The following is a 26,847-nucleotide window of genomic DNA, read 5'->3' as shown; positions in this document are numbered from 1 at the left end:
GCTGGAATAACCAATGTCTGTCTCGTAGCAAAGCAGGGCCATTATTATTGCAGCAAAACAATGTTGAACTGTTCCTCTGCAGCAAAAACAATATTCGTAGAGTTGCGAAGCAACATTGTAAATAGATAAATGCACATTTTTTCCCTCAAGGTTGTTTAAAGGAACAGTTTAAAATTATAAGCATTACATTAAAATAACCTTTCAAGAACAATTTAAAATATAACTATTGCATTGAAATAACATTCTATACGGAAGGACTCCTCAATAAATCCCAGCCCATCAGTCTGATTACAAACTCCAAATATGAAACATATTCCTATGGCATAGTTAAAAAAAAGTCCTTCAGAATTGTGGTCCTATTAAGACAATCTTATATTCTATGATACAAGATACTGATTCAACATCCTTCCAACTTCCTTTGGCAAATAGGTAATTAGAAGGACATACTTTCACTTCATGTGAGAAACAAAATTTAAGAAACCAAAACACTCACTTGCTGAAGTCAAACAGAAGCTTTTCAAAGATGAGGATTGGACCTGTACTACTAAGGATAGTGAGAGGCTGTCCACTGAATAAGCAGAATACAGCACCTGTGAACGCAGTGCCTAGAAAACTTTCAATTACACCCTGTTTGCAGAAACAAAACAGCCTGTTAGATTTCAGTAAAAGGCACAAAGCTACATGGAATTTCATACAACGCAGGATTATTAGTTTGTTGCCAAAATTGAAACTAATCTGACTCAACACACTTTCTGTATCAATGTTCCATCACATACTGTGACATTTGGTTACATTTATGTTTCTGCTGGTCATACTGTACAAAGTAAAAGGGAATGATACATTCATGCACAAGGTCATGAGATAGAATGGTCCATATTAGTCATTCTTCCAGAAGAAACATCTAGCCATCCATAATAGGGCGCATCTATTTTCTCAACGATTCTGGTTTCCTGACACGATTTGCCATATCCAGAATTCTATTTCACCTGATGATAACTCTCTGTCAACGATCTATTTTCTGATATTGCCTGAAATTTGTTCTGTACTAGTTTGAGCTTTGTCCAAATGACATGATTTAACATGAAGTAATATTTAATTTATCCTTGTGAACATTATTTTGCATTTATTTGCCACTGAAAGTTACTTGCAGTTTGTTACTTTGGAAGGAACAAGCCCTCAGTCTGTTGATACTCAGAATAAGTCCAGCCAGTTGTCTTGAAGCAAAATACTGTGCAATATAAGCATCATTTCCTCTGACTTAGTGGTATTTTAGCTAACTATCTCTGCATTCTTTTTGCTTTTTGGATTGTCTATTTGGATTGAATTATGCTAGGCACTATGACTGCTAAAACAATCATCTCATGACACAGAAGAGGCCATTTGGCCTATCATGCCTGTGCTGGCCCTTTGAAAAGAAATATCCAATTAGGATCAATGTCCCTGTAATTTTCCCGCAGCTTTGCAAATATTTCTTTTTCAACTATATTTCCAATTCCCTTTTGACAGTTACTAATGGCATCTGCTTCCACCGCCTTTCCAGAGGCTGCATTCCATGTCACAACAAATTACTGCACTCATTCATGAGATGTGAGCATTGCTGGCAAGCTCAGCACTTGAGAAGGTTCCAATCAATGACAATTTCCCTAAGGGACCTCCCTTAGATTACAATTGACAAAGATTTGCTTGAAATTGACTTGTTAAAATGTTTTCAGTCCTCATCTCAAGACTGAATACATTTAAGATATTAGAGGGAGAATTAATGTATTAATATATCAGAGGGAGTATTAATGTAGAATAATATAATATATGCTAGCTGAAGGACCCAGTTAAAAGCTGTCAGCATTACTGCAAGCTACTCATAACACCTATTTGTACATGGGTGATTTGGATGGCGTAAGGACCATTCCTTACAAACTTTTAAATCAGTTAGTAGAAGTGGAAACTCAATTAAAGCTTTCCTTACTCTGAATTTCATTTTCATGCAGGTAGTGTGTGAGAAAACAGAAGGCACAATGAATGTAACAACAGCTGGTTACCTTGGCAGCTGGTGACAGATACTTTGTTTGCCAAGAGCATATTAAAAATAATTGATCTTGGCCACATGCGTTTCTGTAATATTTGTGAGATAAGGCAAATTCCACAGTGTCAAACATAAGCTGATAATAATTCACAACAATCATAATTCCGATCCATGTCCCTTCCACCTTGCAATGGTGTATCGAGCAGACCCGTCCGCCATCTTGGATGCATCCTCCTGCACATAAGCTGCTGAGAAATGAACCCTCATTTCGAGCTTATATCCTCAGTGAGTGGAAGCATATGCTGATTGCAGAAAACAAAATGTTGCCTCTTTCAGGAGACAATGGTCTTCCATGAATGATAACTATAGTTATACTTTTATAGGAGTTCTCAAAATTCAGATGCATTTCAAGAAATAGCATATTTCATACAAAATCAGCCTCTGTCTTGTTCTTCAACTTTGAAGGTATCTTGGGCCGTGGTATTGATCACCTCACGATATCTATTAATGTGCGTTTGGATATGTTAGGATCCAGTGATTGGAAGTGTCAATTTGGTGTAGTTCTCACCTGATAATTATCTGTTGCATCCCCCAACAATCCTCCAAAGGTGATGGCATTGGTAATGCAGCCCAAGTAGATGAAGAGGATCGTGGAAATAGACTGAATGTGGAATGCTTCATAGAAATCACTGGGCAACCAGGGAAGTTTCCTTTTGATATCCAGTATCAGCCCTCCACAAAACCTGCAAGCAGCAAGGTAAACTTCAACTCAGGGGTCAACATAGGCAATGGCAGTTCATTAAGTGAACACCAAGGTGTGTTGGTCAGGATACAAAAATATCTGATAATCAAAATTTATACTTTTAACTACTGTTTTTCTGTATTATCTTTGTGGGCCCTTCTATCTCTCTCTCTCTCTCTCTCTCTCAGGCTTTAACTGTCATGCCTCTGTTTAAAAAAGGGTGTAGGCAAAAGGCAGGTAGGTTAGTTAGCTTTACATCTATAGTCAGTAAAATGGTGGAGGCTATCATTAAAGAAGAAATAGTGAGGCATCTGGATGGAAAGGATTCCATCAGGCATATGCAGCATGGATTTAGGAAGGGAAGATCGTGTTTGACAAACTTCCTGGATTTCTTTGAGGATGTAACAAGCACATTGGATGGAGGGGAACAGGTGGATGTTGTATACTTGGATTTCCAGAAGGCGTTCGATAAGGTGCCGCATAAAAGACTCATTCTGGAGAGAGGAATGCATGGAGTTGCAGGGAATATATAGAATGGATAGAGGACTGGTTAACCAATAAAAGCAGAGAGTTGGGATAAAGGGGTGTTTCTCTGGTTGGAGATCAGTGGTGAGTGAGGAGACACAGGGGTCAGTGTTGGGCCAGCAATTGATCATGATATATGTATTAATGAGTTGGAAGAGGACATTGAGTGTAACATATTCGAGTTTGCTGACGACACTAAATTGAGTGGAAAGGCAAACTGTGCAGAGGATGTATGCTGTACATCTTTATGACTCTATGACTATGTGGAAGGTCTGCAGAGAGATTTAGATAGGTTAAGTGAGTGGGCAGTGGTCTGGCAGATGGAATACAATGTTGGTAAATGTGAGGTTATTCACTTTGGAAGTAAAAATAGTAGGTCAGAGTATTATTTAAATGGCAAAAGATTGCAGCATGTATTGTGCAGAAGTGCTTGTACATGAATCGCTAAAAGTTGATTTGCAGGTGTAACAGATAATCAGGAAGGCAAACGGAATATTGGCTTTCATTGCTAGTGGGATTGAATTTAAGAGCAGGGAGGTTCTGTTGCAATTGTACAAGGTATTGATGAGACCACACCTGGAGCATTGTGTGCAATTCTGGTCACCTTACTTGAGGAAGGAGGCAGTGCAGAGGAGGTTCACCAGGTTGATTGCGGAGATAACAGGGTTACCCTATTAGGAGAGATTAAACTGTCTGGGACTGTCCTCATTAGAATTTAGAAGAATGAGAGGGGATCTTGTAGAAATATACAAAATTATGAAAGGAATAGATAAGATAGAGGAGGCCAAGTTTTTTCTGCTGGTGAGTGAGACTAGGACGATAGGACATGGGCTCAAGATTAGGGGGAGTAAATTTGTGACAGAGATGAGGAGGAACTGCTTTTCCTAGAGAGTAGTGAATCTATGGAATGCTCTGCCCAAGGAAGCAGTAGAGGTAGCTTCATTAAATATATCCAAGACACAGTTAGATGCGTTTTTGCATTTTAGAGGAATTAAGCGTTATGGGGATATTGCAGTTAGGAGGAGCTGAGACAAGGGATAGATTAGCCATGATTTTAATGAAGGGTGGAGCAGGCTTGATGAGGCCAAATGGCCTATTCCTGCTTCTATTACTATGATACTATGATGGTTACCAACTTCTACAAGTATCATCAGAACAGGGGGAGCTTTGAGTTAGAAATAGTGAGAAGTTGCAGAGCTTTGAGATGCTGAAGGATCTGAATGTCCTTATGCATGAATTGCATAAGGTGAATGTGCAGGTTGAGCGAGTAATTAGGAAAGCTGAGAGAATGCCATCATTTATTGCAAGAGGAATTGAATAGAGATGTACGGAGGCTATGTTTCAATTCTCCAAGACGCTGTTGAGTTCACATCTGGAGTACTTTGCCTATTTTGGGTCCTCTATTATAAGGAAACAGTTCAGAGAAGGTTTATCAGACCAATACCTGTAAGGTTGTCTTTGGAGCAAAGATTGGTCAGTTTAGGCTTGTACTGGCTGGAGTTTAGGTGAGTAAGAAGCAAATGACCAAACCCTATAAGATCCTAAATGTTCTTGAGCAGGTAAATGTGGAGAAGATGTTTAGTCTTGTTGGAGAATCTAAAAATGGGGATCATATTTAAAAATAAGGCACTGCCCATTTCAGTCAGGGTTGAAAATAATACTTTTCTGATAGAAGGTTGTGAATCTTCAGAACTCATCATCAAAAGCTGATGGGAACAGAGATAAAAACAGAAAGTACCGGAGGAACCCATCAGCTCAGGCAGCACCTGTGGAGAGTGAAACAGAGTTAACATTTTGGGTTTTTTAAAGCAGAAGTGGATAGGTTGGCAAGGGGTGAAAGGTTATCATGGGAGGTAGGTTTGTGGAATAGTCAACTCAGCCATGATCTCATCAAATGGCAGAGCAGTCTCAAGGGGCCATGTGACCTACTCTACTCTCCTCCTAATTTGTATATTCTTCTGTTTGTAAAGATAAATAGATAGAAATATTTTGATACAGAATGTTGTCTTTATTCAAAATTTGGACTTTTGAAGTCTGAGCTTTCTTTTTTAATTTATAAGTTGTCTGTCAGAACTGGTAGTCAAACAGAGCTTAAGATTGGGTTGGGGCAGTGATGGGAGTGGCATTAGGTTGGCAGTGTTGGGACATTCATATTCCTGACACAATTCAGCTTCCACTCATTTGATACCATAAGCTGCTGTCATGTTTTCCTATAATTTCTCTCATGAGAGAATTTTTAAAAGGACTCAATCATAATCACAGTAATTACTCATGAATGGACCGATACTTCAAAGCCTCCAAAAAGGCTTCTCTTGTTTTCAGCGGCCTAACCTACTCTAACCTCCATTAACCCAACGTGCTGCCTCCAGTTCCCTACCTTCCTGTCCACATCAACTCTTCTCCAAGTTCATGTGGTACTGGCATTTCTTCATCATCACTTCCTCCTCCACCACCTGCTGAACCATTCATCTGCCCAGTCTCATTCAGAGAGTAAACGGATTTCCTGTTGTTGAGATGTGGGAAAGAGAGGGAAAAACACGTGAGTCTTCTACTGATTTTGATCTCTGTTTTAAGATGATCAAATCAGAAGTAGGTGGACAGGTTCCTTATTGTCAAAGATGACTAGAGAATGTATGAAAATGGATAATCTTTGATCTGAAGAAAACTCATCGATTTGATCAGAGACTATTTGGAGATGGAAAGCAAAGATACCTCAATTTTCAAAATCATACCTTTTCTCAGCTGGTGTGACTTTCTTGGGTGGCTCAATCCTAATCTTGGGATCCCATTCACCAGGAGGCAGGACAATGACTTCATCAAGGAATTCATCAATACCAGCAATCAAGTCATCTCTGTCTCTTGCTTTATAAGCCACATCACTGAACAGCTGGATCCCAGAACAACAAAGGGCCAATATAAATTCGGGACACAACAATCCATGGAGACAGTTAAATAGCAGCTTTAATCATATGTATAAATACAGGAAGGAGTATCCAGGCATGTTATCACAAAGGAGAATCAAGTGCCAAGTTTCTTTTGGTGCAACCAAAGTCTTTACTTTTTCTTGGAGAAACTTTGCTCTGACTAAAGTTACATCAGAGAATCCCTTTCATGGTGGAAGTGGAGAAATTTCTCTAACTATTACCAAGAAACAAGAAGTTGAATGCCAGCAGGAAAAAAAAGCACAAGGATGCACAATTCAAAAGGGACTTTAACAGTTGAATAAATCTTTTCACGGGGCTCTTTACATTTTCTCAGCTCAGTAGTGAGAATCGTGGCTCTGCTAACGTAAATAATTATCAACCATCTTCCCTTACAACTTCAATGTATGATAGCGTGAACTCTACTTTTTGTAATAGTTTTAATTTAATAACTCACATCATCGACCATCAGTGTTGCCATGGCTCTTCCTATCTCGCTATAAGATTTACCTTTCCCTTGAGGACCCAAAAGAATAAAAATAAACCTGTTCAGGAAAAATATCAAAGTATTAAAATTGTGAATGTTAAAGTACCAGTTCTTCTTTCTTCATTCCACACTAAATGCAATCTTTTTAACACACTGAAGGAAAATTGAAGTATATTCCTAATTTCAGTTGCATGCCAGCTGTAATGAATATGTATCATGCCTGGCAGCACTTAATGCATCTCCGCAGAGAGCTAATGGTTTTTACCCATGCGGTTGACCTGTAGAGTGGACCCAGATAGATTTAAAACAGCAGCATTGCAGTGTTCAATAGTGCCATCTGTCAGCTAGCCAAGAGATGATTATTCTCTCAGTGGAACACGTGTGATTACCCACATCAGGTGAAGTACAGTCAGTCTATAATACTACTTTTAATTAATTAATTAATTTTGAGAAATTAACTTACAACCCTTCATAATTTCAGCAGATACAACAGTTCATCTGAAAGCTTCAAAACAGAAAGTTAATGTTATTTTTGAAGTGCTCCTGGATAATAGCACACCCTTTCAATTGTATTGTTTTTATACAGGGCCCAACCACATGCTCTATAGGTGCACCAGTACCTTGTTGGAACTGCTACTTCTGTCAGCCCACCCAACATTGTTGATTGCAAGAGACGGACAAAGGCTACAAATGGCTTATCCAGAAAGTCGACTTCACCCACAAGTATATTTGAGGCTTCAGAGTCACGAGGTATTTTCTTTTTGAATTTGTTCTTGAGCTGAAATGAATCACAGGCATATGAGTTGGAACCTGAGGATAGTGGACTTCTATTGAGCTGAGGGAGAGAAAGGAGAAAACAAGTACTGTGGTTCTTGATCATCAACAATAAACTCAGTATTTCATACCTTTGGTTTCACTGACTGACCAGTTACTTCCACAATTTGCCTGTCCCCAGGAAGACCGATTATCAAACATATAGTGCAGAGCTTCACTGTATTTTCAGAATATGGCAGACAGTCGAAGTGCTCAAGTTGTTGCAAAGAATAATCCCTTAGGAACACTTGCTTGAGCAGATTTTCACAAAATAATGGTGAATTGCTGAGTTCGACAAAGAAAGATGTGTGTGCTCACATCCACCCAAACTCAACACTTGAGGTGAGTTTCCAAGATCTTGTGTGCAGTGACACAAACACAAAAATGCTGGAGAAACTCAACTCTACCTGTGGAGATAGAAACTAATTCAGTATTTCAAATCTGTTCTGACTTTGTCAGAAGTTCAGAAAATTTCTGTGTTTATTTCAGATTTCCAGCATCATGCTTTTAATTGTGTGTTTTCATTACATTGCCTCACCTATAATAGTAGTCACCATAGTCGCAGATGACTGCTCTGACTTGAGAGATGAATGAGGAATGACGAGTTTAACCTGAGGGTCACCATGCCTCAGGTGAGGGGTAAGTTTGAGAAGACAGGACTTCTGCTAGTGTGGGAATTGAAATTGTGTTTTTGACATCACTCTGCATCATGAACCAGCCATCCAATCAATTGAGCTAACTGATAACCACCATCCCCACAACTCCGAACTTCATCATGCTCAGACAAGTGAACCAACAATTAGCAAACAACAGTAACTTTTCCAGCACATGGTTAAAGCTACCGACATGACTAAAACAAAACTAAAATTCTGAGAAAGATACTTAAAAATGAAGAGCCAGAGTTTGTTTAAGAACTAAGCTTCCTCCTTAAAAAATAATTTGCAGTGAATGTCCATCTCTGAATCTATAATTCTAAAACACAGTATCTGAGGTTCAAATTTACTTTGCAAATTAAATTAAGAAATCTTTGCATTAGCTCCCCACAGATGTTGGCCAATGCTGGACTCTATATTGTTCATTAAGCCAGCCAACATAGTGAGGTCGATAAGCTGGGTGTGAGGTCAAGAATGTAAGTGCAGAATTAAGCTTCACCCTCATGATTTCAATCAGTGGCAACCTGCTACTTCATAATCTGATTAACAATTCAAAAATGTGACATATTTAATAAAACTTGAAGGTATTTTTGACTACACTTCTATAAGTTTTTTTTCTAAGATACTAACTTTGGAAATCAACCTTTCCTATTCCTAACCTCAGCCCAAACTACCTCAGATGGCAAGTCCTCATCCATCGTCCTTTCCACCACAAGAAATGTTTATTGTCAATATGAATGCCAGGTAGATTCAACATAGGTTTATTTAGTAACTTCGTATAAGTCTTGAGTTGAATTAGATTGAGTTATTGTACATGTCTGTTCTTCTTGTCACTCAATATCAGTGCTTTCATGTTTATATTTAATAAGGTAGCTGTGCTTCGTTTAGAGAAAGGATACTGTTCTCCTAAAACATGGATGAAAGGATCATCTGTTTTACTGCAAATCTGACAGCACCTGGTTTGATTCTTACACTGTACTGAGTTAACTGCTCTCAACATTCGGTGCCAGGGAACAGAAGCACGAACCATTGCTCTCACTGCTGTCTGATGAGCTCTCTGCCTCAGCTCACAAATGAAGAATAATCACTTGCAGCAGGCTTTGAAGCAGTCATCTCCCAACAAGAGTGTGTTGGAAAAATTCTTCACCTCAGTGTTCAGTGTTCAATTATTGTTCTAGTATTATGCACAATATTGCTATTATGCTTATGTTTTTGAATATTGCCTTCAGCACAAGGAAGGTTTGGAGTCCAGTAGCGTGAAGGAACTGAGTGAATGTTCATACTCCACATAATGTGAGGTTAGTACAATTAAGGTTCAAGATGAAATTCACCAAAAAAAGAGTTCACTATGTCAACTATCCATGACTAATTTCTGTGGTATACTCTGTGTAGACAGAGGGAGAATATGACTTAATTTGAAAGTTTATAAGATTTAAAATTAAAACTGTCTTTTGAAAGTAACCTGTCTAGTCTGAACTTTCACATATGCCACACTGCAGGTCATCACTCCTGCCATCTGAGAGATGTTGCAGAGGTATCTGCTTTCTTGAGAGAGGTTTCAGTTCATTACTGATATGTTCCCTCTCATCTAAAGTGTAGTACAATAAGAATGACTTTTAAAAATTCCTTTAGTGATTCTACACATTCATGAGAGTTACTCCAATGGGCCAGAGAATGCTTTTGGGGTAGTTTGATCTGCAAAATGGGTCAGAGTGAAACTTTCCACTTTTTGTCCTCAGTAATGTGGATTTCTAATGTTTTGTTGCCTCTCTCATGAAACCAAAATAACTGGAATGAGCCATTCAACTACGTGAGCATGCTCTGCCCATGCACATATCCTGGCTGATATGTATTAGGAGATTACATGACTTCAGGGGTCCAGCTAAATTGTGAGGTTCAAGACATTACAAGTATATCGGATGGTCTGGATGGGAACGGAGGCTACTTATTGATTGGTTTAAAGGAAAGTCTAGGTATTGACAACCCTCACAACACAAGCCCACATAAAGATAAAATCTAAATATGAATCTGCTGCAGCACAGTCCATTATCTACAAGACACAAGTCAGGATTGTGATGGAATAATCCCCGCTTGCCTGGATGGGTGCAGCTCCAATAATACTCAAGAAGCTTGACACCATCCAGGATAAAGCAGCCATTCCATCAGTACCCCATCCTTTTCAAGGGGAAATGTGAGAGTGAGTAGTCATGTCACTGGATCAATAATTCAAAAATCTAGGTTAATGCCATTAGGAGGGGGTTTCAAATCTATCCAGGGGTGGAATTTCAATTCAGCTCATAAAATCCATAATATAAAGCTAGTGACCATGAGAACATGATTGTATTATTATAAAATAATAATATTATTTTAATATTATTATTCTATCAATTATTATAAAAGCCCATCTCATTCACTTATCCACTCACACTTACAATGGAATGTGGTTGGCTCTTAACTACTTTCCAAAATGGTCTGGACAGTTCGAGGTTAATTAAGAATTGGCAACAACACCCTTCAGCAGCACTTACATCCATTCAACAAAATAAAGAAACAAGATAATTCACCATCTTCAGCATTCACTCCGGTAGAGTGTCCCATGTACAAGCTGCAACTTGATAAGGCTCCATTGACAGCACCTTCCAAACCAATGACCTTTCCCAGCTAGGAGGAGCAGATGGGAAAACTGTGATTCACAAGTTTCCCTCCAAGTCACATCCTGCCTTGAAACTAGATTGCCATTCCTCAGTGTTGCTAGATCAGACTCCTGCAACTCCCTCACTAAGAGTACTGGGGGTCTCCCTACATTCCAAGAACTGTAGCTCATTACCACCTTCCCAAGAGCAATTAGGGATGAGCAATAAATGCTGGCCTCAGCAGCAATGCCCCAATCCTGTGAAAGAAATGAAAAAAATCCTAGTGAAAGATCAAAGGCTGCTGTTAACATTTTATGGGATTTATGCATTATTTTCATTGCTAATTACTTGGAAGTTTTGAGAGCCCAACCCAGAAAACACACTGCGCATGAATTCCTCAGATATGGGAAGACATGGGAATTTATCAATTGTATAATTTGTTACTTGTCTAACAAGTAAACCATGACATCAACATTGCAAATTCTACCACCACATGCTGTGTCCTTGATCCATTTATCCAGTTGCTAACCAAAAACAGTAGGGCAGGAGGGGCATTGCTGTATTTAATTTGAAGTCCTCACATACTGACTTGGAGCAGGGCTCAAAGAACAAAGAACAAAGAAAATTTACAGCCCAGGAACAGGCCCTTTGGCCCTCCAAGCCTGAGATGATCCAATCCACTGTCTAAACCTGTCGCCCAATTCCTAAGGATCTGTATCCCTCTGCTCCCCACCTATCCATGCATCTGTCTAGATGCAACTTAAATTAATCTACCATGCCTGCCTCTTCTGGCAACATGTTCCAGGCACCTACTACCCTCTGTGTAAAATACTTTGCATGTGTATCCACCTTAAACTTTTCACCTTTCACCTTGAACACTTGTTATTGAATCTCTCACCTTGGGAAAAAAGCTTTTCTCTATCCACCCTGTCTATACCCTTCATGATTTTGTAGACCTCAATCAGATCCACCCTCAATCTCCTTTTTTCTAATTAAAACAGTCCTAACCTGCTCAACCTCTCTTCATAGCTAGCACCTTCCATACCAGGCAACATCCTCATAAACCTTCTCTGCACCCTCTCCAAAGTGTCCACATCCTTTTGGTAATGTGGCAACCAGAACTGTGCACAATATTCTAAATGTGGCCAAACCAAAGTCTTGTACAATTTTAACATGACCTCCCAGCTCTTATACTCAATACGCTGTCTGATGAAGGCAAGCATACCATATGCCTTCTTGACCACTCTATCCACCTGTGCAGCCACCTTCAGGGTACAATGGACCTGAACTCCCAGATCTCTGTGCTCATGAACTTTACAGTCTAGTTCGCTCTACAATTAGACTTCCTAAAACCTCAAATTTGTCTGGATGGAACTTCATCTGCCACTTCCCCACCCAACTCTCCACTCTATATGTATTCTCCTGTATTCTTTGACAGTCCCCTATGCTTTCTGCTACTCCACCAATTTTCGTGTCATCTGCAAACTTACTGATTAGACCAACAATGCCCTCTTCCAGATCATTTATGTATACCATAGACAACAGTGGCCCCAGCACTGATCCTGTGGAACACCAATGGTCACCTTTCCCCATTTCAAGAAACTCCCTTCAACTACTACTCTGTCTCCTGTTGCTCAACCATTTCTTTACGCACTTAGCTAGAACACCCTGCACACTAGGAAAGGCTCATGAAATCCTTTTCAGGAGAAGCAATTCAAGTTAATTTTTTTGTGGTTTTCTTCACAAGTAGAGGACCTGAGGTCACTTACAAATGTTCTTACTACAGCTTGACAAATACAGCAACCTGAAATCTTTGCCCCCAGGAGGGAGTGGATTGCCTCACTATACATACCTTGTGTCAGGAAAAATGAGCTAACACAATGATGCAAGTGTTACTGGTTTAACTACAAATCTGTGATCTGTGTTAGGAGATTACATGTCTTCAGGGATCCATGAAAATTCTGACGTTCAGGGCATGAGTTCATGATGATGATTTCCATCCATTGTCACATGGTTGAGACTGACCTGATCTGTGCTGGGAGTATCTGCGATGTCATTCATGCTTCTGCTTTGAGCACGACCTGCAATGTGGAAAAAAACAAAGCCACATCATGTAATTTGGAATGCACGTAGATATACCTTAACAGAAAAAAAGAGTTGAGAAGACAGTGAAAAGAAAAAGTTGGCATTTGAAATCCTTCAATTTATTGGCGAATACTTTGTCTGGGCATTAACCAAGGAAAGGATGCATGCATGTAGGCTACATGTGGTGCCTTCATCTTAGTTAGCTGGTCACTGGATAACTTCCATAGGTGACTTACGTAGCCATCCATAACTGGCAGCCTGCCTCAGTCTCAAGTCTTCAGTAGAGCGGTAAAAGTTTGTCCCAATGCCAGGGATTCGGTTGGGACTGCGAGCTGTAGGTAATGTGGTAATTCAAACAGTTAGTAAGGAAAGAAACAATATATATAACAGTAGGAAGGGAATCATTGCAATGCGTGTGCATGAAAGAATCGTGGCAATGAAACAAGATTGTCTCCTCATCTTTTATTATTGGACAATGGGATGTATTTCACCTTTCAGCTGTCAGTGCCAGCATTCTAACAATACAGAATACATAGTAAGCTGCTGCCTTAACCTTTGACCATCTATAAGACAACCACCATTTTGTACACCAGCCACATTTTTCTGGTTCAGCCAGGCTGCAGATTCTTCAGGGCCAGAAAACTCACACCAGCTAAGATTGAAAATTGAGTCCTTCTTAAACTCCCCACCTGTCTTTCCCATTCATGTATGTTGCCAGCATCATCTGGAGCACTGATGAAATATAACAACAACGACTTGCTTTGAGACGGTACCTTTTCACTCAACAACGTGTTGCAAACATTTTCACATGCGTTTCCTTCAAATTTTACACCGAAGGATTGATGAGGGCAGAGCGGTATATGTGATCTATGTGGACTTCAGTAAGGTGTTCGACAAGGTTCCCCATGGGAGACTGGTTAGCAAGGTTAGATCTCATGGAATACAGGGAGAACTAGCCATTTGGATACAGAGCTGGCTCAAAGGTGGAAGACAGAGGGTGGTGATGGAGGGTTATTTTTCAGACTGGAGGCCTGTGTCCAGTGGAGTGCCACAAGGATCGGTGCTGGGTCCTCTACGTTTTGTCATTTACATAAATGATTTGGATGTGTGCATAAGAGGTACAGTTAGTAAGTTTGCAGATGACACCAAAATTGGAGCTGTAGTGGACAGCGAAGAGGGTTACCTCAGATTACAACAGGACCTGGACCAGATGGGCCAATGGGCAGGTCATGTTGCAGCTGTGCAGGATTAGGCCACTGTTGGAATATTGCATGCAATTCTGGTCTCCTTCCTATCGGAAAGATGTTGTGAAGGGTTCAGAAAAGATTTACAAGGATGCTGCCAGGCTTGGAGGATTTAAGCGATAGGGAGAGGCTGAACAGGCTGGGGCTGTTTTCCCTGGAGTGTCGGAGGCTGAGGGGTGACCATATAGAGGTTTACAAAATTATGAGGGGCATGGATAGGGTAAATAGGTAAAGTCTTTTCCCTGGGGTCGGGGTGTCCAGAACTAGAGGGCATTTAAAAGGCATCTAGATGGGTATATGAATAGGAAGGTTTTGGAGGGACATGGGTTGGGTGCTGGCGAGTGGGATTGGATTAGGATATCTGGGTCAGCATGGACGGGTTGGATCAAAGGGTCTGTTTCCATGCTGTACATCTCTTTGACTCTATAAGATGACATATGGCAAGTAACCAGAAATTTAGCCAAGCAATAGATTTTATTTAGAGAAAGGAGGGAGGCAGAGACATGGAAGTGTTTATTTCAAAGCTTCAAGCTAGGCAGTTGAAGCCATCCCTACCAATGGTGGAGCAAAGAAAATTGGGATGTGCACGATGCCAGAACAAGAGCGATATGGAGATCATACATTTGTGAAATGTAAAATTGTCTTTACAGATGTCAAACCATACACTTGTAAATGATGGTGTGTGTTTCAACTACTCCTTTTCAAGCTTCCCACATTATTCCACACATCAAAATGACAGTTGGCAAGCAACAAGTTTCACCACCATTCCTGTTCTAAAGTAGGTTGCTTTTATGTAAGGGAGATATGGCAAGATTAACACCCCTCAAGTGTCTTTTCCCAGAAGGAGCCATCCTTCTGCCTCGTGCTTCCATTTGAGTGTTCACAGAAACATCAGGAAATCAGCAGCGGGAGCAATTGCATTCTGTTCCCTGGCATGGTTTGGTGGAGCTTCATAACGTCCTACTGCCCTGTCAGTCAGAATTCTTTGTATTATCCATGTGTCAGATATTTTTGGAAACAGCACAAAGTTGCAAGCAAACTTGCCAGATTGACCAACCATGATTCACTATGAATACATGACAAATAGCCAATTTGTACCTGTACCCTTTCCAGTTCAAACTCACCATATTTACTAATAGCAACAGATTAGGGACGAAAAATCTGCAGCTCTTTCCCAAACAGTTGCAGATGCTGAGGTCAATCAAAATTTTCAAGACACAGTTAAATAGATATCTCTCAAAGCAGGGTATCAAGTAAAAAGGCTCACAAATGGAGTTGAGGCATAGCTTATTTTTGACACAAATTAACCGTGCAACAGGACTAAGGGGCTGAATGACCTAGTCCTATTCCTGTAAGTGCAGCCCCTTTCCCTTAAGATGACTACATTTTGGTCAGGTATTCAACTGACAATGAAAAACATGTTCAATCCAATGTATTTTAGAAATGGTCTCAAGTTCCTGCAAGTACAAGTTAGTCACAGAAAATCATGGAATATTCAGAAACTAATAGACATAAAATCCCACCCAAGAAACATGTTTGGGAGCAGCGCCTTTAAAAATAATTCATAAAATGCACAATTTGAATCATAGGATGCCTACAGTGCGGAAAGCGGCCAATCAACTCATCGAGTTTGCAATGAAACTCTGAAGAACATCCCACCCAGACATATCCCATCTCCGTAACCCCGCATTTACACCCGCTAACCCATCTAGCCTGCACATCCATGGATGCTACACCGCAATTTAACATGGCCAGTCCACCTAATCTGCAAATCTTATGTGAATTGCTAAATTTACGGTATTGGTTATCAGTGAGGCAAGATAGTGACAAATTAGAAGGAAGTGAGGTGCTGTTCAAACCTGAATTAATACAGATTGTTTTGATAAAAAATAATTTTCTCCAGCAACAGTCAGAATGATGCTCCTAAGCCCAAATGTAAATACTGTTCATCACAGAGAAATGAAAAGACAGATAAAGTCCATCCCAAGTATTGGTTTTTGATTCAGGACCTGCCATTAATGACACATCATACAGTTTAGTTTACCTGATGATGTTGTCGATGATTTCCCAATGTCAACTAGAGAGCGATGGATGGGTTTCTTGGTTTGGTGACGATGTTTTCTCAGGAGGATGTAGGATATCTGTTCTCGGACATCTGCTTTAATAAGTCCATCTTCAATTTGCTTCTCAATGATGTCATCTGTAATCATGGACATATTCATCTTTTTGTCGCAATGGCTGGGCATTAATGGGCTTAATTCTTTTATTCCTACCCTTTCCTCTAACAAAAAAACTTTTCAAATTTTCTATGACCCCTCTTTTCTTAGATAAGGAATGATGTGTGCAAAGTTGCATCCTTCCACCCCTCTGTAACTTTCCTACAAGCTCAGAGGGTAGACATGGTTCTAGGTGTTTCTGTCCATTGATATTTTCACCACAATGTTAAATCTTCCATTATGAAGTGCACTGGTCCAAACAAGCCTTCTTGGCAACATGCCTCAACTATTACTGCATTCCTGGCACTATTCCTAATTTTTGAGTTTCAAAGCTTCCCACTTCTTATCCTGCTGTATCTGAGCTTACTTTCTCTACTCTGTTCATTATTTCCAATACTGTTAGGAGGAACCATCTGTGGCATCTGTTTGAATGCAGAAGAGTTCTACCTAACCAAATCTTCTCAGAATGTCAATTCGGCAACCTTCATGTATGACGAGTGTCATTTTTAATAGAATTAACAATCATGTTAGTTGTGGTGCATTGATCAGCGAGAGAAACTTGAAGGCTTTCTGCATTATTTTCATTCAATTGGAAACATTTTCACAGAGATTATGCTCTAGGTCATGTGCACTGACTTACTTGGTTTGAATGATTTTTAACCACTTCATAGCAGAAGACAACAAAACAGTGTTTTACCTATGATCTGTGGCAAGGAATATCCATCCAAATCTAACAGTACAGTCTCTGTCTGGAGACATGTCCGCAGCTCAAACAGACTGTGCAGAGATAATGTAGACACATGGGGCTTACTCCATCTCTCGCCTCCTTCCTCTACTTTCTCTTCAAATTTTACCCATCTTGAAAGGGAGAGTAAAAAAGATTTAGCACACGCATTTCAAACAGGTTCTTTAAGTGCATATTTAAAAATAGGAGTTCAGTTCCTGTCCACAACTTTACGTGCATTAGAAGCAGGGTATGCAGATCCAACATTGGTCTATTTATTCACCTCAGGACTCACAGTACCAGAGGGAAGGAAACTCATCCTCAGTCTTAAGAAGAGTGACCCAAACCCTGGCATAAGTGCAATAGCAAGGTTTACATGAAAGCAAAGAGCTGCTGACGCTGGAATCAGGAACACAATTGAGAGAATGCTGGAAATAGTCAGCAGGCCAGCTCAGCTCCTTACCCATGCCCAGTGGGTCTCCCAGAGCACTAGACCACAGTTATTGGGCCCTGATGTACCCCAGTTGTGGGGTGGTGGGAAAGTATAGGCAAACGCACAAAGATACAAACAAAAATACGCCTCCAAACTATTGGATCAACCCACTGGCTCAACCAAGCAATTAACATCGATAATATGGACACACTAAGTGCTGGAAATTCTCCATGCCTGTACTGTTTAGATTAATGACATTTCATCAGAAGTTAGATGAATTTAGCCGTTATTGCTGTTCAGGTGCACTTTCATCAAATCTTTATTCTGCCAAAGGCTTTGTGTGGGCATCCTTCACAACTTACACAGAACTTCTTGTAACTTACACAAATACGAAGGAGGAAGACTGGTGGCAGAGAAAGGCAACTCAGGTCGTTCCAGTGAAAATGGCCATGCTGGTGGCACTGATGTCAGAAATTATATAACCAATATACTAAATCAGAGAGAGAGAAAAACATAAGGTGCTGGAGGAACTCAGCAGGTATGTTTCTATCTCACAGTTTCAGCATCTGCACTATTTTGCTTTTGCTGAATCAGAGGGTAGCAGCTAGGTGAGAAGGGATATCCACTGGCCACCTTGCTCATGACATGTTGGCAGCTTGAATATGATCACATGGAATTGCCCAAACCCAAACACCACTGGAGTGCTGAAAAAGCATAGCCACTGCCTGAACATCTCTGAAGAACCAATCCTACTGGACTCACCACTTTCCCATTGACCTTTTGAAACACATCTTTTGTCTCCACTCCCTACTATAGGTGACTACACCAGAACAGTTTAACAGTTGTGTCTTTGCTCCCAACGCTTCAGTCCAAACTCAAAATAAAGCTTGAAGAAACCACATTTCAATTACAACACAATTTCTGGTTTCCTTGGTGCAGACTGATCATTTTGAAAATTAATAGGTATCAGAGCAAATTATAATTAAGTTGGGCACAAAGGCTCCTTTCAGAAGAGCAAATCTGTTAATCCTAAAGCCTAAGTTATGATTTCACTCATGTTGCAGATTACACTTATTTATTGACTTCAAAGAGTTGTATTTGGAAAGTGTATTTCAATAAACAAATAATGGACTGACTTCCAATTATTGCAGTTTAGTCTCAGTTTAGTGTGCAACCAGCTCTGGAGTACCACAGTGTTTGGATTCAAAACAGCAGGCAATACTGTTGAAAGATGCTCCAATGAATGTTGAAACAGCAGTCATGTTAGTGTACTGGAAAAGCACAGCAGGTCAGGCAGCATCTGAGGAGCAGGAGAATCAACATTTCGGGCATAAGCCCTTCATCAGGAAGCTTATGCCTGAAACATCAATTCTCCTGCTCCTTGGATCTCTGCACTCTGATCTCCGTCATCTGCAGTCCTCACTTTCTCTCATGCTTGTGTGTTGTCATACTTCAAGTGTGAGAACAGAGTTCATTACTCATCCATACTGGAGGGGATGTTCTCCAAGTTTTCCTGAACGCTCTATGCCTAGTGATTGCAGGATTCCATCCTTGCACCTTGAGATCGACTGTTTCTGGCAGACTTCCCACTGCCTCAAACTGTTCATTTTGTCCGTTTGCCACTGTTCTTCTGTGAGCTACCTCAGGGATGTCCTCATCTAAGTCCTGTGCAGAGGGATTTATGTGTGTGCCTACCCTTTGTTGAACTGGCATCAGTGCTATTTTTGCCCCCTGCCCTTGCTGCTCTCTTCTGCCCAGTGTCTCACCATGAACAGACTCCACCTCTACTCAAGCCTCTCAGTATCTGAGTTGGAACCTGTAACTGTCAAACAAGTGATGTGTCTTTCTTTTCTTCCCCCACTCCCTGATTAGGTTGCATCTCTTGGTGTACCTGGAAGGAAAAGACACAAGAATAAAGTTGAGGTGCAGGATGTTGTGGGGAGTAAGAGATCCAAGTGTACAGCAGACATTGTATTATGGGTGTTAAGTGGGATGTGTGAAACAGAACTAGGTTTGAAGATAGTGTGATCTTTGACAGTCTCATTCTGGCTGTTCACCGAAGTCTGAACTCTGGCGATCATAAATGCCCAACACCATCTTCTCAATGGGATTTGGAAGATGCAGGCATATTTGTCCCCCTACAGTTAGTTCTAATTGTCCACCACCATTTTCTGCAAGAAAAAGCCACGTGTCTCAGTGAGTGTTGTCCAATGTAGTTTTGCTGTTGTAGCTGCCATGCTTAGGTAGCTGGCAGTGTGCACAAGCTGTGGGATGGCAGTGTAAAGCATGCAGTAATGTTAAGTGAGTGAAGGTGAGGTGAAGCTACAAAGGTGGGTTATGAGTGCTGACTGGTGGATATTGTTTGTTAGTGTAAGATGGCAGTGCGGTGAATTGAGTGGTATCTGAGTCTAGTGATGTCACTGTCATGTGTCCTCTACCTGAAGTCAGATTCTTGGGTCATTTTCGCTGATGGTTCCTCCTGAGCTGTTCTCCTGGCTGTTCTTGTCGATGGTGATTCATTATTTCCTTCCATTCTGAGAGGCTGGATTCATGTCTACATTGGCTGGAGCAGGTATCGAACCCATGCTGCTGGTGTTTTCTGAACCACAGTTTTCCAGCCAGCTGAGCTAACCAGTAACCCCATCCCACTCCCATCAGCACACTTTGTAGGCTGTAGCATTTGAAGATGTATCATTGCCCACTTGGGTGAGATTGCTGACCTTCCTGCAGCAGTATGTCATAGTCCTCAATCAAGTTTAGTAGTTATCGGCTGCCTCAAGAAGGTTTCCACACTCATTGTCAACATCAACATCTCTCCTTCTTTCCTCTGGGCCCTTCGGTGCAGTGTCTGAAAACTTCAATGTTGTGCCATTCGTCACTGTTTTCCATGTTGAACTAACTCAATGTATAATTGTCAGCAGCTGCTCGAACCTCAGTGAAGCTCCCTTTAAAGAGATGCAGGCAAGATCTGAACAGTGCAAGCCAGCTTTAAGTGCAGTGAGGAAGTTACAATTTTGAGCCCCCTGCTGATGTATCCAACCAATGAACAGCATGGTTAGCAATAGCTGCACACAGCAATCATTCAAATGAGCAGGCAGTGTGAAGTTGGCATGCTGCCTGCATGACAATGAATGGGCACTGGCTAATCGTGAATTGCAACCCCCTTGCCTGCTTTCAGCGGGCTCTCCAATTTGGCATTTCTCCTCCCCCTCCTCCCCCCTTAACCCCACCAATCAGGTGCTCCTTCTTCCTTTGTAAAGATAGCCTGGATCTTCATTACCATGGCAATGATTCACACAAGGAAGCTAAGCAGCTCTTGACGTTTCAAATTTGTGTGCTGAATGTTGGTCTCAATAGCCTGAGTAACTGTCATGCCACTCTTGAGTTACATTCCCAGCAAAAATAAATGAGAGAGATTCTGACAGTCAAGATTGCCTGATGAGAAAACGGACACTTCTTCATTTTCTTTAGTTCTACTGCACAGTCTTAGCCGACTTCAGGACCATTTAGAGAACTGGTTCTGATGATAGACTTGTGTGACATTAATCTTTTTTGTTTTGCTTTTGCTACTTATTTTGCATGGTTCCTGTATACTTCAAACACAGTGATAGCAACCCTGCAAATCACTGCTTGCCTGTTTGCACAGCAACTCACCATCATAATGGCTGGTGATTAGAATTACAAAGTTGTAGAATTGCATAACAGAGGTTCGTTCAATAGAAGTAAACATCATTGAACTTCCATTGCTCACCTGGCAGATTCCTTCCATTCTAACTCAACTCCATCATGCTGCAGGGTATCCATCTCTGTGAAAAGCGTTGGAGTTGGGCCATCATCGTCTTCTCCCAGAATGTACCTCAGACGCTCAGCAGCAGGGGACACTGTGTACAAGAGAGGTGCAGCAAAATACATTAGAGTACGATCTTGTCTGAGTAACGCTGTCAAGTTTTTATGGGGAGCAGGGTGTTCCAGCAAGAAACCATGATCACGATGTATCTTTGAACATGAGCTTGTTGTTAGCTCTTTCATTCACCTCTTGCCACTGAACTCTTTCTTATCTCCAGGTAAAAACAAGGACTGCAGATCTCCAGTCAACTGGGGATCAAGTATCCAATGAGGAAAACACAAACATAGGATATAGGAGCAGAGTAGGTCATTCAGCTGTTCCAGACTGTTCAACCATGCTGACCTCTACTTCATTGCTGTTTTATCACTTTCCCTTGATATCTTTAGTACCAGGAAATGCGTGGGCCTTCCCTCCATTCCAAAACAGGGATACTCACTTTAGAATAAAATGGTTTCAGCACAGACTCGGGCCTTTAGGCTACTGTGCCTGTGCCGGCTCTCTGAAAGAGCAACATCACTCGTCATATGACTTTATCTCTGCATGACTGTATTTATGTTTTCTCTTCAGGTTCTTGTCCATTTTTTTTCAACACTCTGGAACCATCCAATGCTGTAAGGAGTTGCTGCATTTGCTTACTTTCAAATGAAAATTTTGTTTATGCGCTAGTGAAAATGTAGATTGAAAGTGTTATAGTTGTCGAGAACAGATATCCCAATCACTACTGTCATAAAGAGTAAACAGAACAATGGACATAACCGTTTTAGATCTTAGTGAAATTTGCAGGCAACAAATGCTTTAACTGCTAACACTGTTGTAAGTGTTCCTCTGAATTTTAAATTAATGTTTCACTTTACAGTGCCAATTGCAATTTTCCAACCAGTTTGTCTCTGACAGGTCGACACCAAAAAAAAAGGTCAAAGTCTGAGCATATTCAGAGAAACCAGGATGTCTCTACATGTACACTAACAGTAATTGCTCTCCTCACTGCATTTCTAAATCATTCTTGACACTGCTGCCACCTGTAAGGGGTAAAACTACATAATGTGAACACTGTAACACTGAGGTACTGACCAGAAAGACCAAGAAAGGGCTTGCTACCGATCATTCAGAATATGAACATATGAATTAAAAGCAGGATTAGACCATTTGGCCCATTGATCCTCTTCTCTGATTTGGTGAGTTCATGTCTGATCTGATTGTGGCTGATTCTACAAGGCTTTAATTTTTCCAACAAGCTTAATCACACCTGGAATTCCAAGAACTCAGTAAAGAGATAGATGAATGGAAATAAAAGAAACCTAATACAGCACTGCTGATCACAATACTTTATGAGGTGTCCTGCATCATGTGCCAATGATCTATAGATTGACTTGTGCCCAGTCACAAGAAGACCCCTGGCAGAAACCCACCACTACCCTCAGTCAATGCCATCCTTGAAACAAGGGACAACCATTGACAATGATTTGTATTGTTTAGGGCAAATGCCATTCACAAAGACAGCTTCATCCTCTATGTAAATTGGCTGATTATTTCATCTGAATTATTCATCATTATGTACATTTTTATATGATCTGTTAACAGTGAAATGAGTTGCTATAGCACACTCATCCAAATTAGGGATCAAGCTGGTGAAAAGCATATGTCCCAGTAATGGTACCCAGTTATGATCATGCTGCATTCAAATCCTTCCCCTTGACAAAGCCCTTTGTTCATAAGATTTCTTATCTAGCCTGATATCTGCCTGACAATCCTCTAAATTCTAATCTTTGATAAACTTTCATGAAAGAGTAATGTATGGAAATCAAGGTAAGTGACATCAACAGGAATGCCAAGATTCACAATTTCAAATGTTTCCTTAAGTAATTCACTTCAGTCAGTGAGATGGGACTTACACCATCTGAAGCAATGTAGAGAAACATAAGCAACTGTCCACCTTGTCAAGTGATCAGAAATCACATATCATGCTTACCCAATGTCAAACTGACAACTGCCAGTGTCTAATTTCTTCCCTTTCTTAAATTATAGGACCACACGAACCTTCTAATCTGATGGGAGCTAACGCATATTTTGGCAAATTCTTGGTTACATGAGTCAACGGTTTCCATTTCCTGCAGCACCCTGTGTTTTTGGATCAGATTCATTTATCCCAATCTCAATCTTCAGTTTCTGAGGTTTCCCCAATTAAAGCCACTTGAGCTCTCCAATTCATCTACACTAGGGCGACACCATCACCTTTAGAAGTGAAAATTGATGTAAAATACCTGGTTCACTCAGTACTCATTTATCTGGCCTCAGACCTAAGTTGACCTAATAAATCTCTCCAAAAAACAATGCGGCCTTTGATTGATTCCTGACTTTGACAGAACTGGAAAATAGTCCACCATTGCTACAATAGTTCACCATTATAATTTGTAACGTTCCTAATCCTTGCCTTTATTGTCCTCAGTTGCGTTTTGTATTTCTCTCTACTCTCCTCGCACCTGCTGGGAAAGGTATTTCCACTCCACCTGCATTCAAAGGGCACAATTTAATCCATTGCTTCACTTCAGTTTTCTCTTACTTCACCAGCATGTGCATGCTTCTGCTGATGGAAGTTAATCCCATTAAATAGAGTATTAATTCCATTAACCATCCCTTTGCTCCTCAGCATGAATCAGATAAAAGCTTTTGCTTTATCCCTGAAATTAAATGCCTCCGGTATTTGCATTGCTGTCATGTCCTCATTCCCATAATTTACCTATCATTTCCAAGACTGCCGGTTCTTCTGAACTGCAAGTGAAACTTTCTGACTAAAAAGCAATTGTAACTAATTCTTCCGGGCAGGAATTCCAGTTCCTATGGTTACAAACCAATCCTACAATGTTGTCTTCGAGTAAAACGCTCTTAAAGTGGCAATGGAAGGCAAGTCAAATTCTGGCTGTTGCACAACTTCACATTCTTTGACTCATTTGCAAATTAACTATCCGCAAACTCTCATGTGATTTCCATTCCTTTCCATTGTAACCTGTCAGTGAATTTCTGACAGTAATGCAACAACTGATCAAAGAGAATCATCAATGTTTTGTACCCACCTCCAGTAAAAACCATGGGAAGACAGTGTTAAACCGATCAGCTATCTGCAGCCCCTCGAAGTACAATTCAGCCCTATTGTGTATCTGATGAGCTGAGGTTTCATTCAGCCTTCATCATTTTCCGCTGACCTTCTCTCCTCCCCCTCAATGATTCATTGTGAAGTGCACCTCCACAGACACTGGAAGTCTTTTGCTTCCTTTGTTGAAGTGCCAATCTTGATGTGACAATATGTGTCAGGAGACTTCAACAATTGAAAGGCATCGCTGCTGAAACACACACACACTAGCACTCATCGTGCATTGATTGACCTATACCATGGGCCATAGTGATTTGAAGTCCGGTCTTGATTGCTAGCCTACATACATCCATTGAATGATTACCGTCATCTGACTTTGATTCCACAGCCAGGAGATTGAGCGAGGGGCAGTTACTTTCCTGCTTTATAGGGCACAAGAGAAGCAGAGTCACAGCTATCTGCTCTTGTGCTGTTTCTTCCATCTGATTGGAAGCTTTCATAGTTAGTTTATACGTTGGCTTCTTGCCGTCTTCGCTTAGCAAAAAGGGGAGAACCACCAAATTATTCAAGTGCAACAAATCATGGCCTTTGTTTAAAAGTAACAAGACTATCAAATTCTGGAAGACTTAAAAAATAATGTTTGTCCACTTAAAATCTCAGTTGTATCCAAATTCATGGAGAGAAACCAGCATCAGTGTCGACAAACTGGCACACACCCCCTCTGCAAAGTAGAAACCACTCTTTGTGTATTTGTAAAACCAACTATTGTGAAGTAGAGTTTGAGAAAACAAGAGCAAAGACCATAGTTTTGTCATGACCCAGTTATATCCTGTCCTTGAATGAAGCGATGTTACTGTAGTCTACAAAGTGTTAAAAGTGAAACAAAATGAATTGCATCAGTTCTCTCGTGGCTACAAGACAAACACGCCAATCCTGGCCTCAAAAAAAGCAATTGACAAATCAACAACAAAAACCATGGTTTCGACCCTACCTGGTTCACTCTCACTCATTTTGTCACACACATTAAAAGCAGGCCTGTCTGTGCTCGGGGTAACTTGCTGCAGCCTTACAGAGTGTGTCAAAGCCTGTTACACAGAGCTGCTTGCCCTGGAGATTAAATGGAATAGCACGCCCTTTGCTGAGTTGAGTCCTATTGATGATTATGCCAAACCCAGTAGAGCTTACCCATTTCAATTCTGAGAAAGCTTTGACCTTAACTATTCCCGAACCTTTTCTAAAAGGCTCCCCTGTGCATCAATAAAAATAGCCCCCAATAAATAGATAATTTTTTACATTAAAATAGCCCCCTTATCTTTTATTCAAGCTTTTCATTTTTTTTAAACTCTGAAGCTGAAGTTTAGTAAATGGTGAATATTTATTTCTCTCTGTCCATTAATAATGCCCTTTCAGCATGAATCAAAGACAATCAATATGTACCTGCATCTATCAGTTCCAGCACCTTAAGGGAGAATTTCGAAGATATTTTTCATTCACTCAAGAAGGATGGGAATTTGTCAGCCTCCTCCCCACTCTCCTTTCAAAATAAAGCCAAGTTCATGTTTTGAAGGGGAATACAGCTTTACATTTATTTCAATAATTCCACTCTCTGGTCAGGAATAGCAGAAATCACCAGGATTCTGTGGAAAGTTCAGAAATCTAGGATACCTCTTATCTGACAGGAGAGGAACAGAGAATGGGAGAGAGCAACTGTTCTGGGAATCAAAAGCAGGGACCTTGATTGGAATTTGCATTTCAGTAAATTGCTAGGGAGTGGGAATGTTTCTGACTGAGATTTCTGTTGAGTGTGAGTATCAACAAGCATGGCGAAAAGATGGGCAAATAGAGTTGAGGTATACATGAGCCATGATTTAATTGAATGAGGAACAGACTTAAGGGGCTGAATGGCCTCCTCTTGTTCTGAATGCTACATAACTGAATTGTTGCTGATAAAAGTTTCAACGCCAGCCAGATTTATGTTGCATATGGGCTGCAGTAAGTTCCTGTTTACTTGACATACTGGCAGCTTAGGATCCTTACAGAGTTAAGTATAAAATATTCCTTGCACAGGGCCATTGAGTGGCAATAGTTAACAGATTAACATTTGCAATGCTGAGATTTATTTGTACCTTGAATCTCAACTGGAAACAATGTGCCTTTAGTTCCTCCCGACTGTCTATGCTTTCAGAATCTGGCACTGAGCACATAGCAATCCCAATGTCCTTTACACACAATCATCAGAAGCTGACCTGGAAGCTGGTTTTGACCCCTGTGTGACCCCAGTAAGCAGTCGAGCCACAAGTGGCGTGCGGCTGCAACTGAGATCAGGCAATGTGTCAGAACCATTGCTCAGCAACACAGTTCTTGCGACAAAATTGGAAACAAGCGCAAAAACCAAAGTAAAATAGCTAATGGGCCA

General features: G+C 40.6%; 1 protein-coding gene across 13 annotated transcripts in view; it reads right to left on the bottom strand.

Moving 5' to 3' along the window:
- The window catches only part of LOC122543141 (electrogenic sodium bicarbonate cotransporter 4-like), a 76,410-nt gene that overhangs the window by 31,425 nt on the left and 18,138 nt on the right, over positions 1-26,847 (bottom strand). For 8 of the 13 annotated variants that reach the window (XM_043681492.1, XM_043681497.1, XM_043681498.1 and 5 more), the window contains 11 exons: positions 21,248-21,377; positions 17,037-17,197; positions 16,168-16,323; positions 13,116-13,211; positions 12,820-12,875; positions 7,316-7,473; positions 6,666-6,753; positions 6,020-6,174; positions 5,665-5,790; positions 2,589-2,763; positions 494-627 (listed from right to left, as the gene is read on the bottom strand). In XM_043681492.1, the coding sequence (XP_043537427.1) occupies positions 494-627; positions 2,589-2,763; positions 5,665-5,790; positions 6,020-6,174; positions 6,666-6,753; positions 7,316-7,473; positions 12,820-12,875; positions 13,116-13,211; positions 16,168-16,323; positions 17,037-17,197; positions 21,248-21,377 (1,435 nt within the window). Of the gene's footprint in view, positions 1-493; positions 628-2,588; positions 2,764-5,664; positions 5,791-6,019; positions 6,175-6,665; positions 6,754-7,315; positions 7,474-12,819; positions 12,876-13,115; positions 13,212-16,167; positions 16,324-17,036; positions 17,198-21,247; positions 21,378-24,414; positions 24,674-24,795; positions 24,817-25,422; positions 25,529-26,847 lie in introns of those variants that run through there. The other 5 variants (XM_043681494.1, XM_043681505.1, XM_043681500.1 and 2 more) reach the window with 4 other exon arrangements.

This window comes from Chiloscyllium plagiosum, chromosome 42 (genome assembly GCF_004010195.1).
Source record: "Chiloscyllium plagiosum isolate BGI_BamShark_2017 chromosome 42, ASM401019v2, whole genome shotgun sequence".
Classification (NCBI taxonomy): domain Eukaryota; kingdom Metazoa; phylum Chordata; class Chondrichthyes; order Orectolobiformes; family Hemiscylliidae; genus Chiloscyllium; species Chiloscyllium plagiosum.
The sequence above is the reverse complement of the archived record's forward strand: the minus strand, read 5'-3'. Positions and strand labels throughout refer to the sequence as shown.